The 15,071-nt window shown below is 36.1% G+C and overlaps 1 protein-coding gene across 1 annotated transcript in view; it reads right to left on the reverse strand.

The window, feature by feature from the left end:
- Window positions 1-15,071, reverse strand: part of CAMKMT (calmodulin-lysine N-methyltransferase) — a 237,781-nt gene that overhangs the window by 65,959 nt on the left and 156,751 nt on the right. The window contains exon 4 of the mRNA XM_072409769.1: window positions 949-1,009. Coding sequence (XP_072265870.1) covers window positions 949-1,009 — 61 coding nt within the window. The remainder of the gene's footprint in view (window positions 1-948; window positions 1,010-15,071) is intronic.

Raw genomic sequence — 15,071 nt, forward strand, 5'->3', positions numbered from 1 at the left:
AATCTATTCTTGGACATCTCGCATTTTCACTCCACTGCCCTTACCATGTGCGCCTATCATTTTGCTGATTCTGATCAGCTGATCTGATTGGCTGCCATTTTTGTTGTTTGGGGATGCCTTGGCTTGCACAGATTGTGTCTATGGTCAGCTTTAGACAAAACACAACTAAGCACCCAATTACCATTCATTTTACTTTAGTTGTTTAGAGGTGTTTATTGCAGCTAGTAGATGGAAAAATAACAAATCTGTATATGAAATACTATTATAATATCATGGCACAGCAAATACATACAAATGTAAAACTCACATCGAATAGACCTTTGATTAGTGATACCCTGTGTATTATTTTTATGCTATATTATATATCATTTTGATGTTAAGGTGTGTATTTGCTGCATATACCCTGTGTGTTGTCCTTATAACCTGTGTGACAGAGAAGCTTCTAGTGGGTTTGTGGTTCACTTCTCACCAGTGGTTGGAAGTACATCTAGCCTTTTAAATTTGAATTTGCTTTAGCAATGACACGGCACCGAGTATTAAAAGTAAGAAAATACATAGTCTGCTGATATGGGCACTGCCTGGAACCCCAGCTAAATGATATGGTATTTTAGTATTGCATAATGCTCAATAATTCTAATGGCAGAAGAGAGTTTACAAAATGCCTGTTATTCTATCTGACCTTCACAATACGCATTGATTGACTGAAGACTCACTTTTGTTTCCCAAAAAATCAAAGTGAAATAAAAGGCCTGAAGTGGAAATCAGAAGGCTTTGACATATGGCAAAGCTTGCTGTGCAATATTAGTACCTACAGGCCTTTCAGCAATCTTTGTCAAGAGCAACACGTTGTCACCTTGCACTTTCCTTTGCATGCATAGATATTACGGTGATTTCAATCATATCCAAAGAAATGGCTGTGACTGGCTTTAAGTATTTTTATTTCCTTACCGAAACATGTCTTTGTTTTTGAGACAGTAGTAGGCCAGTACTTCTTCTGATGGCCAGATGCCTACAAAATAAACACATGCGCATTTCATTAGTGGCAGACAATGAAAACATGTTCATCAACAATAGCCATTCAAGCCAAGTAAATAAAGCTCGCTCTGGGGGTTCAAAATCTTTTTTCCTAAATAGATTGTTAAATCACAATTCCATCTCGCAAACTTTAATATGCTTCCTGGCCAAAAAACAAGGTCCCTATGCATGTGGGGCAGTGTTATGATCTGGGGTTGCTTTAGTTGGTCAGATCTAGGTTTAGGAACATTATGTTACCAAAAAATGTGGTCAGGTAACTACCTGAATACACTGACTGACCAGGTTTTTATATTAATGGATTTTTTTTCTACCCTAATAGGCCCTAATGGCTTGTTCCAGGATGACAATGTCAGGATTCAATAGGCTAAAATTCTAAATGGGTGGTCCAGGGAGCATGAGATATCATTCGTATATTGTATATTGCTACTGTAACTCAATGGCTATTAAAATTGCTACGACCACTCAACAACTGACCTCATACTAAGATATTCCCATTGACTGTAAATGTTGTATAATACTATTACTAGCTTTATTATCTAAGAGTTTGTTACAAAATATGTTATTTTTAGTTGAACGTATAGCTAAAACTATAACAGAAAGTTACTTTCTGCAACAGAAAGTAAGAGGAAACCACAACAAAGTGACATTCAGTTGCCACCAGTACCCAAAGGAAGACTTAACTATGCCTCTTGTTTTGGAGACAACTGAAAAATTTAGATGTTCCATCAATTTTTGTCTGAGACAATGGTTCTTGGTATATATAGAAAGGGTAAGTCTCCCTAACAGGGACACAGTAAGCAATACATACCTGAGATGGATTCCAACCCAAGGATTAATGTATCCAAAACTAAGAAAATAAATGTAAGGCTATACACTGTCACTATATCACTGTGGCCAAAAAAACATCACAGGCTCTAATTTGACATTGGACCACCTCTATCCTTTACAACATGCATTCATCAGGTTTTGTTTTGACAAGTTAATGCAATGTCACAGCATTTAGGGGTCGCAGTGTAAAGTCTTCTCCGTCATATCTTACATACTCTCTACGAGGTTAAAGTCTGGACTCTGTGGTCAATGTTTCATGTTCTCTGACACTCTTTTACAACATGAGCATGATAAATCCTGGCAATGTCTTCTTGCAATATGCTCATGCTAACATAGGTAAATAGTTAGGATAAAAGACATTCAAAAGTCTATCAAGGTAAACCACTATGGAAATAAATATTTCCCAGATAAAAACCCTTTAGACATAGATGATCCAGAGGAGGGCAAAAAAACCTGGTTCAATTTGCTCCAACAGGGGAAAAAAATTCCTTACTGATCCCGTGAGGAATTTGGATGTTCCCTGGATCAACAGTCTCTGTTGTCTTCACTTTAAAACTTTAATACTCAGCTATATTCTGTGCTTCTAGAAAAGCATCCAGCTTCATTTTTAAAGCAATTCATAGTACTTGTAAAATTTCCTGGGGGAGCCTTTTTTAAAGATATTTAACTTCTTTTCCTCCAGATGGAGGAGCTAACAGGTATGAAAAAAACCCATTGATGGAAAAGCCTGGACATACAGTATAATCGGGTAGTCAGCTGACCTCATTTTTTGGGACATAACCTTACTGAAGCCAAACGTGATCAATTGTAGCAACCCTACCGCTCACACAGGCTTGGGGACTTTTTGTCAATGCAGTGTATTGTGAAACCTGGGACATCAATGCTGCAAGACCAGATAGTAACAAGCAAATGAACCCATCATTCACTTTTTCTTTCACTGTCCAGTCATGGGGTGCAAGAGGGACAAGGTCTGTGTTACTGAATTGCAGAAGAGAAAATCTCTGTGCAGCATGTTTGGAAAATACCACCAATGAATGGGATGGACTTTTGGATAGACAAGCGCGGAAAATGGTTTTACTATGGGCAACTCAATGATGTTTAGTTGTAACAGAAAAAAGATATGACATTGTATGACAAGGTTTCCTTCTAACCTTAAGAAGAAACAAAGATAGCCTGTCACAGTATTAGCTACAGGACCATGAAAGTGACATTTGAATTCACTGTACCACACTGTACTTACATATAAAGATTGATAAGATAAATACATACGTAGAGTCAAGTCTACAGAATGGCTTTCTAAGATCACATGACAGCTCCAAGGCTATTTAGCATATATAATTCAGGGCTACTTTGACAAAACTAATAGAAGAGATTGTACTTCAATCATTTATAGACAAGCTGTATTTTACAACACGTCTCTGCAATTAAGGAAGATGTTCTTTATATTTATGTAATGACAATTAATTTGTCTTGCACATAATACATGAAGGCTATTTTTGTTGCTTAATAATACATCACAAGAATTTTATAGCAGTATACAAAAATGTTGACTTCACTTCTGTACATCTCAATAGGGTTTTTCTGTATATCCTTGCTTTATAAATTGCAATGTATAACAAAACTAATACACAGGATATAAAGTACAAAATGATTTTATGTTTAATCTAGCTTAATAAATGCACATAAAATGGTAACAAGTATATAAAAAAACAACATGGAATAAAACAGAATCATAGAATCATTTAGAATAACAAAATGAAAATATTTGAGTACATATTGTCAGAGTACACAAATAAAGATAAGTACATTGTACCTGTTTCGTTTCAACCAGCAGTTGCTAAATTTCCAATACAGAGATAAATATCTTCATTTGATTTAAATGTGGCCTAAATTTTAAATACAAAGTGCAACTAACTCTATTGTTTTGGCGTCTTTGAAAACGCATGCTTAACAGCCATCATGGCAGATTACATTGTATTTACCAAACAATACCCTTGATTTTTGCTATTTAAAATTAAGTCCTCAAAATAAAAAAAAGTTTAAGGACAAAAAACTGAAGGCCGAGGTGAAAAAATGTTTTTCATAGTTGTTGAATATGTGATTACTGACCGATGGAGACCAGAAAACCCTTAAATAGGAACTAAAGTCAGGCACCAAAATTAAATAAAAGCTGCACTGTACATTTCAAACACAAACTAAATATACTAAGCAGTTGACTCCTATTTCCCATCTGTAGTCAGTGGTAGTCCAACTTCAGCTGCAATAAGTCCAATAAAGCCTGTCTCAGTTCCTAGCTGGAGGACATCTAGAATCATCTAACCATTTTTTCCTAAGGCTGACTATTCTATAACAGTTTTTTTTTTTAATTATGAAAGCTCAGCATTAAAGGTAGTCCTCGGGTTACATACGAGATAGGGACTGTAGGTTTGTTCTTAAGTTGAACTTGTATGTAAGTTGGAACAGGTTCATTATTGTAATAAATGCAATTAGAACAAATGTTTGTCTCAACATAATATTAGGCAGCGTGGTATCAGTTTCTGTATAAAATCCTCACTGTGAGTCAATCACAAACAAAGCAAAAAAAAAACTTTATGGAGCCTAGACATTCATTAACTTCTGGAGCAAGCTATGCTTTGCTAAGCTATGCAAAAGAAAAAAACAACAGCATAGTTTTTCTTGGTCATTATATAGTTACAAGAGGCTGCAGAAAGAGCTCAGTCCTTAAGATCTACCACAACCTCAGCAGTGTTTAGCAAAATACTTCTGCGAGTCATGCAAACCGCCCTCTTCATCCCTTTAAGCCTCCACCCTGCACAGGAGTGAGCAGGGAAGCCCCGTTGGTATCTAGGAGTCATCCGTATGTCAGATATCCTTAACCTGTACATGTTGGCATTACCTGGTAGCGTGCAAATGCAGCCTGCCTAGGAACTCCCACTTCTCCAAATTGACATCCCTCCATTAAGACATTCTGATATTTGCATAACTCCTCTCAAGAACCAGATCACTGCTTTTGACAGGGCTAATTGCTCTTGAGATGAATACTGAGGCAGGGTACTGTGATATTTTCAGGAAGCTATGTATAGCATCCAACTGATTCCTCCCATTATATGATCTGCTTGTAAATTTCAAAGAGAAGAACAAAGACCCAGTGGTGACATCACTAGTTTGAATTTTTTGTGTTATCACATTGTAATAATGGGTTCTGAGGCTTAACCCCATGTTTCTGTGAAAACAGACCTGCCTTTACCCTCGGATTTTACAGCTAATTTCAGAAGATCTTAATTATCTTTCCCAAGGACGAATCCTTCCTAATGCCTAGAGGTAGAACATTTATCTCTATTCTGGTGTGGCTACACATATACATTTCTTCACACCAAAACTATAGCTAAGTCTTTCTTCTCCTTCAACCAATTCAATTCCTGCTCCACAGATTGAAATGAAATCCCAAAGGAAACTTTACTTAGTGTGGGACAAAGAAAAGTTTGGATCCAGTGGGTGATGCATTGAGAACTGTTTACCAGTCTCTCTCCACTGGAGTCTATTAAACTTCTGAGACTCCAAGGGTTGTTTTTTTTTCTCTAAGCACAGTGCATAAGGGTCACCACAAAGTGGCGACAGGTGCGACAGCAACAGGTGCCCCTTCCTTGTGGGAAAATTTCGCACAGATACGGGAACAAACCATGTGACAACACCACTATCGTGAATTGAAGTCCTCCTCTCTTACTAAGCTGTTGCACCTCTTCTTTAATCTGGTTCTGCTCTATGTGTGGACATGGCCAAATGCCTACACTTTTATTTGACAGCCACTGGAAGAGGCAATATTTTCTATAATAAAAAAACAGTATGACAACTCTTCTATATTACTTTTATTCTATCCATTCCTACAAAATAATTGATATAAACTATTGTTTACTTACCATTTGACATTTCAGCTACAGCATATTTACACCAAGTAGGACAAGAAATAAAAGGAGTGGTTGTCCTCAGGACAGTGAGTTACAAACAACAAAAAATAAAACTGTCGAAAGCCTAAACCGTTTAAAAACCACTAAACCACATTTTTTGAATGGAGTTGGGTTCGATTTTTTGATATGTTTTTAGTAAAATAAAAAATTTCTTTCTGATATCCGGTGCTTCCATTATTAATGTTTATCGCACAGCTTGACTTAAAGTTGTGCTTGTTTGGTGAAAGTAAAATATAATTTTGAAAACACACAAAAATGATGCCCTAGCATAGAACTGGAGTGTACTTTTTATACTTCAATCAGATGCAGGTTGGCTAGTCATAGGAATATCTAAAATATGATGCTAGAAGTATTTATGGTTTATGCATTATAACATCATGTTTTTGCTTAAAATCCAATGAATCTTCCAACAAATTCTGTGATCAAATATAAGTGCCGAATATACAATACAGAGAGTGAATATCCTCTCACTGAATACCTCGATGTTGGGTACTGCGGCATGCATTTTACGGGCTATTCATAAAATACAGGATGCATTTTCCTGTAGAGTTTCCTTTGCAGAGAGAGTTTCCTTTGCAAAGAGGTCCTAACTATATTTTTTACATTTACTATTATATTTTTTACTTTTCTTACATTTAGAAGAATAGATTCCCCACTTGCTCTGCCATTCTGAAGCCAGGAACATTTTAAGCACATTTGTAAAAAGCAAAGCTTTGCCTTATACAGGTTCAACTTTTATTTATAAAGCAGAAATATGATTGTTGTGTTATATAGCTAACTACATACATATATAGAAACATATTTCAGACCCTTCAGTTATGGATACTGCATATCTGTCAGAGTCCTGTCACTTGTTTCCCCTTTAGATTATTAGTTAACATGTCTACTTTGGTAATGAACTACACTGATCTCTGTATTCTTGTATTATCCCACCACCATCACCAATCAGACAACTAGATAAACTAGATATGCCTTTTTTTCAGTTATTATGAAATATTGCATATTATTGTTTACCAGTTACAGACTTGGGGTGCAAAGCCTTTTAAACAGCAATGAAAGTAAAAATGGGTCATCTCCTAGCATAATTTTGAGCATCTAACCTAAACTCTGGTCCCTTAAAAACTAACTTCTAGCAGAATCTGCCTCAGTCCACAAGTAGACTGACATAAAAATCCACTGCATTATTGAATGCTCTCCTAATTCTTTCACACATCTAGCCCTCTAGGTAATAAAGTATATAATTATCTTCTTCAGTTATTAATGTGTGTAGCAATGTTAGCCCCAATACAGGAAAAAGGCCAAACCACCATGAAAAATCTGTTTATTATTATCACCACAAAAGGAATCATCAAACAATACAAAAGATCATATTTATTAGGCAATAATATACAAAATAACAAAAGAATTAAAAAAAAAAACTAATTGAAAAGGCCTGAAAACAATCATAAAAATAATGCAATTGATCAAGGCATGGACTTCAGTTACGTATATAAATGAAAATGTGTGTACAGCATATCAAAACTGAGCCACTTACTGCACAGGACCGGTGTTGTGCAAGGAATAAAGTAATACAGATAGTTCCCAGGTTAAGGACATCTGACATACAGTCACCTAGATAGGAATAGGGTTTCCCTGCTCGCTCGTGTGCAGGACAGAGGCTGGGGGGGGGGGGGGGGCTGCATGACTTGCAGAGTAAATCTGTTGCAAACACAGGACCGAGCTCAAGCCAAACTCTGCAGTTGTTTCTTTTTGCATATCAAAGCACAGCTTGCTCCAGAAGTTAATAAATGTCTAGGCTCCAAAAAGATTAGGACTACCTGTATAAGGTATATTGAAGAGTAACATGAAATATTAAATGCTCATGGCCAGAGTCGAATGACCAAGTACTAAACCAGACAAAACTGTGAAAACAACATAACCTAATGGGAAAGTACAAACAAAACAAAGTTTTCAGGGCATCCATACCATTGTGAAAAATAAACAGGGACTTCACACTTATCGTGGATTCTGATGAAGTGGTGAACAACCATGAAACTTGCTATGGAAGCCTTTAAACACTGGTATTGTTTATTGGCAGATTTAGAATGAATTCCATGTAGGGTTTATCCTTTGATTTGTTTGCTCTTAAATATTAGGTTATGGTATTTCCCAGTGTTCTCTGGCTAGATATATCTTTCAGCATTTCATCATCATCATCACTTGTCATTGACAAGTTTGGCTAAAAATAAGATTTTTCTCATTTCACTTCACTATATATTAAACATTGTAACACTTTTTTTTTATTATTGGCATTCCTTGCAGAACCCAGGTTCCCCACAGTAAGAGACTCAATTCTGAGCACCTTTGTAGACTTTCATTGTGACTATTCTGATACCAATACAACAAATACTGGTTCATGTCTGTGCGTACATTTTCGTTTGTAGACGTACCTTCAGTAAATTCAATGACTTTAATTAAGTGTTCCTCATGAATTTGTTGCATTTTTGCTTATTTTTTTGGCTAACTGTAAATAACTCTAAATAATGCCTGTGGCTAACAATGGAAGCAAGTGGGCAAAAGGCAGCATTAATAGGCGCTAGGGGAGCAAGAAAAGGAAGGGGTTAGGAAGTTAGAAAAGAGTGAGTCATTAGTCAGTAGGTAGGGAGAAAGTGTGGGATTGATAAGATTCAAGTGTAGAGGAAGGAGTATGACAGTAGTTAAGGAAGTTGGGGGTCAGTCTATTAGGAAAACAATAGGGAAAAGGGGTGCTGCAGGTAAGGTTTTGTTCCTGAGCTGGTGTAGTATGGTGCGGCTGGAAGCAATACCATAATAACATACAGGTTTGGGGGGTGCAGACCCCCCCAAAAAATGACATAGTTGGTTAAGCGTTGCCCTTAAGGATCTACAACCAGGAAGTGTATACTTGGGATATGATGCTGTTTCATTGTTGTATACTGTTGTTATACCGTTATTGTAATATTGTTGATACAATTTTATTTTGATTACACTGGTCAACAAACATTTTCTTGCTAAACAGATTAAAGTCATTTTAGGTTATGTTTGATGCACAGATTCCAAATATTGTATTGGTTTTGCTGGATTAGCTCTAAGTTTTTTGAAATATGGACCTCAATATTTACCTTATAGAAAACTAATGAAACAATTGTCAATATATTCTATATTCAGTATATTTACAGAACTAATAAAAAAAGTCATTGAAAAACTCAGTTTGAATGATTTCCTTTTATGCTGATGATCAGGACAATCACGTTGAAGGCTCCAGCAGTAGTCTGCCATCATGTGTCTATCCCATCTGCCCCGATTCCTTTCTTCCATCACTTTTATATCTTGATGAAATTGCCAGGGTTTTCTGGAAATTTTTGCAAATGGCTATAGAGATAGTGTACCTTTATGCTCATAGTAGAACCCAAATTTTGGAAGTTTAAGAGCAGGTTTTGTACCAGTTCTTCATATTTTGTGCTTTATGGTTACTGAAGAAGTTCTTGACAACCATGACATAGCTGTGCCAGGCAGAAGCTTCAGTATCAGTCATGTAACTTGGATCATTTATCAGTTTCTGAATCTGGGGTCCATCAAAGGGCCCTGCATTTAATTTGTCAGTACTCAATCCAGGTAAGAATCTACAAATGTATTTGAAGCAATCACCGTCCTTGTTCAGAGCTCTAACAAATTGCTTCAATAATCCCAACTTTATATGTGTAGTGGAGGGAGAATGATTTTTTCTGTGTCAACCATTGGCCCGTTAAAGATGTTTTCCCTTGGAGGCCATGTCACTTTTTTCCAGTGATTCTGCTTTGCTCAACTATCCCACAAGCAGATGAAACATGGGTACTTTGTGTATCCACTTTGCTATCCAAGTATGAAGTTCACCATTTTTAAATCAACACATATGGACCATTCATGTTGATGATAGCATAGCTTTTGTAAGACCATTTTGATATTTTCATATTCTTCTTTATGTTTTGTTGAGTGACCAATTGGAATTGATGCATAGAAGTTGGTATTATGCAGTAAAACAGATTTCGAGTGGAACTGTCTATGAAAAGCCGCCAGTCTTCTGCTCGGTATTCTGGTACTCCCATATGGCCTAGTAGTCCAAGGATGTTACAACAGTACACAAAGTCAACATCTTCACTGAAATATGGTAGGAGTGTCACCTCTCTTGTCCTATAAACCCTTATTTTAACTTCCGGTCTCAGACAGTTAGTTTCTTTTAGCCTGGATGCTAAAAGTTCGTCTTGCTGATTCCAAATCAGGTTACTCTCACTTGATTTTCTTGTAAGGATTGAAACCTTTTACATTCACAGCACAATAATAACAATCATTATGATGATTTTTGGGCTCTCATCAAACCATAGGTACACCAAATTTCAAACTTTTCAGTTTTCTATTTTTCCACTGAGGTAGACACTCTACACAAGTGTTGCATACCATATGGGGAGCCCAATACTTATCTTGGTCCCCCAGTTTATTACCAAAATATGCAAAATATGCTTGTTTCACAAATTCTGTAATGTTTCTTCTCTGTTGCTGAGAATATTCCCCACAAATGTAGTAATATACAATAGGATCATTTAAACAGCTTCTTCTTGAAGAACTCATATTTTTGTAAAATAAGAAAATGAATGATTAAAAAGAAGGCAAATAAAAGTTTCATGAAAATGAAAATTAATATATAAAATGCGAAACATCAGTGTAAATAAAGATTGATAATAATATGCTGTGTTAACATTTGTTGTTGGTAAAATTGTCTATTCTGATTCCTGTATCACAAGAACTAGAGCCAAATCAATGAGGCTGATGCCATTTCAGCAGACCTAAATTACACTAAAAATATTGAAAAATCCTTGGCAAGTGAAAAAAACATTTTTTTTTGTGAGTTGTGTAATTATAGTATTATCATGATGGGTATAGATGGGTATAGATATGACCAGTTTGACATTCCGACATCATTCTCTAAAAGCCACTCCGGAGTCTATATATAAATGTTTTCAGACAGTATTCAACTTTGATCTAGCAGTAAGACATTTTCCAATTAAATTCAACTAAAATGTGTAAATATTGAATGGAAATTGTGTGATTCTTGTGTAAATACATTTATGAATGGACCCCTATAAATTAAAAAATCATCTGCCAAAAAATATGTGTGACATCTTGAAATGATGATTTATGTTGAGTTATTTTAGTTATATGTGCAATATGGTGGTTTGAGTCTCCCACTGCCATTTTATAACTCTCAAAAACTCCCTGCTGGGGTCCAGTTAAGCCATCTCCAGCTACACCATTTTCCACAATGTAAAATAAACAAGCAGGATCTGCAGTAATAATCATGGCAGGTGGGTAGAGCCCAAGAACATCACACAATACATTTTATTTCCTGGCATATTTCCTGGCATCCAATAAGAGCCAAAGAGCCTGATTTATTAAAGCTCTGGAGAAGCTGGAGAAGGCCATTTTGGGAGAACCTGTGTGATCCAGCCAACCTAGAATGGACCTAGTCCAGGATTAAAAACATTTGCCAATTAATAGAAAATTATTTTTAGAAAATCCATTTCAGGTTTGCTGAACTACTCAGACTAAAGTCTCTCCAGCCTTGGAGAGCTTTAATAAATTAGACCCAATATGGCAATTTGCCTCTAAAAGTAGAAAAATGTCCATTAGTCATTTAGTTATAACCAACTTGTTCCTTGTCTAGGTATATATCTCTGAACCTCCATGATAGAAAAATGATTGCTGTTCCAAAGTATTGCTATGCCCCATTGCAAAGCATTTAACGTACTAAACAAAAATGGATGCACACTAGCACCATTTCAAAATTCTTTTCTATTATTCAGCTGTAATACCAAAATACTATATCGCAAAATATAAACAGCAACAACAAAAACAGCAGATGGCTCTTCAATGCAAACATTTTGATTTTGTTCCTTGTGTTCTTTAAACAGAGTATGGAAAAAAAATCACAGAACATAAGTTGAAGGCACTTGCAATGACCACGGTCACACCGAACACAACAAATTATACTTTTAAATGCAAGCTACATTGTAGATGTAAATTACAAAATTTTACATTCAAGCATATTTAAAAAAAAATCTCTCCCAGAATGATTACCAGTTGTGTAAAGCAGACACCCTTATCACTTGCCGTCAGTTGTTCTAGTTTAGTTAAGCAATAATGTGCTAAAACTGCTCTTTTGTTTTGTGTAAGAATTTGGCAATAGAAGAAATGAACGCTCGTTTTCATACAAACTCGCTCCACTATTTGTCGCTTTGATGGTGGCGAGCAGCTGCCTGTTTTTCATTTTCTGTCGACTAGCAAAAACCCATCAGTATAATAAGCAGCTTAGGTGCATCCATCCACGGCAACTGTAAGGCTATAGGACTATTCGTTCAAAACCAATCCTAGGTTTAATTTTAACAAAGATGTGTAGGGCATATTTGGAAACATGTTATTACAAGTCTTCAGAAATGGCCAACCTTTCTATCTTTTCTTAAAGGACCAAGAAACTCTAAACATAAATTAATTCATTAAACAGGCTTGGTACTAAATATTTTGGATTTTTTAATATTATTTTATAGCAACAACATGTTTCGTGGCCCGATAACTCTGAACCTCTCACATCAATCCCTTACTTTAAAGAAGGCTGCCTCTAGGTACTGTACCAAATTTATATACAATGTGCATAGCATTTATATCATTATAAATCAAATCATTGCTATCAGAAATGAATTACAGGCACCTCATACCTCCAGACCTTTTCTCACATGCCCCAGGATTTACAAAATCTAGGACCCTATTCATGCAAATTTTACCTCAATGATTTGTGCATTCTTCTTGCATCTCTCAATTGGTCCAACAATAGAAAACGTTTTCATTTGTAATTGGAATGTATGAAAAAATTATGCCCCAATGCTCCCAGGATGCCTAAGAAGAGATCTAGAGGTATGTGAGAAATCTCTAGTAGCACTTTACAAGGTATGAAATAAAGACAGGTTTGCTTTAAAGTGACCTTGTCAAACTAACAAATTACAGGATAGTAGCTGGGGAGGTGTAAAGTGTAATAGCTTTATGGGGACTGCTGAAAGTATAACACTGAAACACAAGATGGTGGTGCCCAGCAGCAGCCTCAGGACTTTTGGATAATAATAGATAATGAACAATAGATAATGAACACTCCTAAAATACAAAAAAATGTACATATAAATATACAAGAAAATTGTTTTTGAAATGGATGTTCTAGCAACTAGGACCTTATTAAGTCCCATATAGATGGTAAATAATTATTACCCCCAAAATCCTAGAGCTGCTGGCCCCAATGGAAAGTTGACAGGGAAGGATAAGTAGGAGGTGCTCTGCTCCATCATCCCTGGAGTAAGACAATAGCTGTAACTGGTGGTCGGCTTTTTGGTGATTCGGTATAGTGGATTGCTAAATGGAGTTCTAGGACTGCCTTTTTAAATTTTGAATTTCAGCTGGGAGGATTATCGATGATCAGCCTATCTGAGAATGGAATCTGTACAAACTTTAAGACAATGAAGTATCTGTGGCAGTATTGTCATTAAAATTGAGTAGTGCATTGAGTTTCCTTGATGTGTCATTATGTACATAGGCTGGACTGTGATACCAGATTTTCCTGGTAGATGGTGCTCCAGAAGGCCTCCACATGCAAAGTGTTAGATTAAAGGACTTGTTGATCTAATTTTTACATGCTTGCCCCTCCCATAATAAAGGGATGGTCGAAAAAGGATAAATATCCAGCGAGTGGCAGTTCCCAAGGCAAAAATGCCTTGTTGATGCCAGAGGAGAGGACAATGGCCATACTGGTTCAAGCTGATAGTTCTAACAAGCAGTTATTTGAGTTACTGTTGCCTTTCTGAGGTATGCAGAAGAATATCTCTGAATGTCCAAAATCTCGAACCTTAAAGCAGAGGGAGACCACACTGGTTACCATTCCGTTCAGCTAAAAACAGGCACCTAAGGCAATAATTAGCACAGGCTCATCTAAATTGGACAAGAGAAGATTGGAAAATGTTGCCTGTTCTGAGGTGTCTCTATTTCTGCTGTGACATTCAGATAATAGGGTCAGAAATTGGCATCAATTACATGAAAGCATAGATCAATCATGTCTTGTATCAATGGCTCATGCTGGTGGGGTAATAGTGTGGGGGATATTTAGTTTGGCACATTTTGGGCCCCTTAGTACCAACTAATGCCACAACCTACTGTAGTATTATTGAGGATCATGTTCATGCCTTTATTACAGCAATGTACCAATCTTATGATGGCTACTAGCAGCAAGATAACGCTCCATTTCACAAACCCTAAATCATCTCAATCTGGTTTCCTGAAAACGACAATGCCTTCAACGTACTAAAATGACCTCCACAGTCACCCGATCTCAATGCAACAAAGAACCTCTGGGATGTGGTAGAATCAGAGATCTGCATCAAGGATGTGCAGTTAACAAATCTGCAGCAACTGTGTGATGCTATCGTAGTAAAATGGATGAAAATCCCTGAGGAATGTCTCCTTTCTGAATATATACCATGAAGAATGTACCTAATAAAGTTGCCGGTGAGTTAATATTTGACTGTAGTCTTCCTTTAAAGTATATAAACTTTCTATACAAAGACAGAATTCCATGAATACCCTATTTGGATAGCGCTGTCTCTATTTTACATTTATTCTCTCTATAATTTTCGATTAAAACACAAAGTCCCTAAACTTTATTTTGAAGAAAATACACTAAAAGTAAAAATTATGCAGTAAGAGGGTTAAAATATACACTCCTCTATATAATCCTACTGTATCTACCTTAATATTATCTTCTCTATCACTTGACATGAACCAAATACATCATTTTTTTCCCCAATAAAGAAATCTTTACATCGTTTTTTTTTTCCACGATCTAAATGCTATAATTTACATTGCACAATTACATTTTATTAGACGTACGTCACTCGCAGCCTTTTATTAAAGGTGTAATTCATTTTAACTACTTCAAAGAATTATTTATGGAACACATTTTTTTCCCCTGCTCAATACAACTCTAAAAAAAAATTATTTCAGCGCTACAGAAAATATTCTCTATTTAAATAAGAAAGACGGAAATCCTGTACATTTTCTAATACCATACACAGGCGCTCTTAGGCATTGTAATAATACGTAGAATTTGAAAACACGTCTAAAAGCATTCATTAACCACTTCAATATAAATCACACCTTTATGTTCTGAAAGGACAACAA

The sequence above is a fragment of the Pyxicephalus adspersus genome, chromosome 4 (genome assembly GCF_032062135.1).
Source record: "Pyxicephalus adspersus chromosome 4, UCB_Pads_2.0, whole genome shotgun sequence".
In the NCBI taxonomy this organism is placed as follows: domain Eukaryota; kingdom Metazoa; phylum Chordata; class Amphibia; order Anura; family Pyxicephalidae; genus Pyxicephalus; species Pyxicephalus adspersus.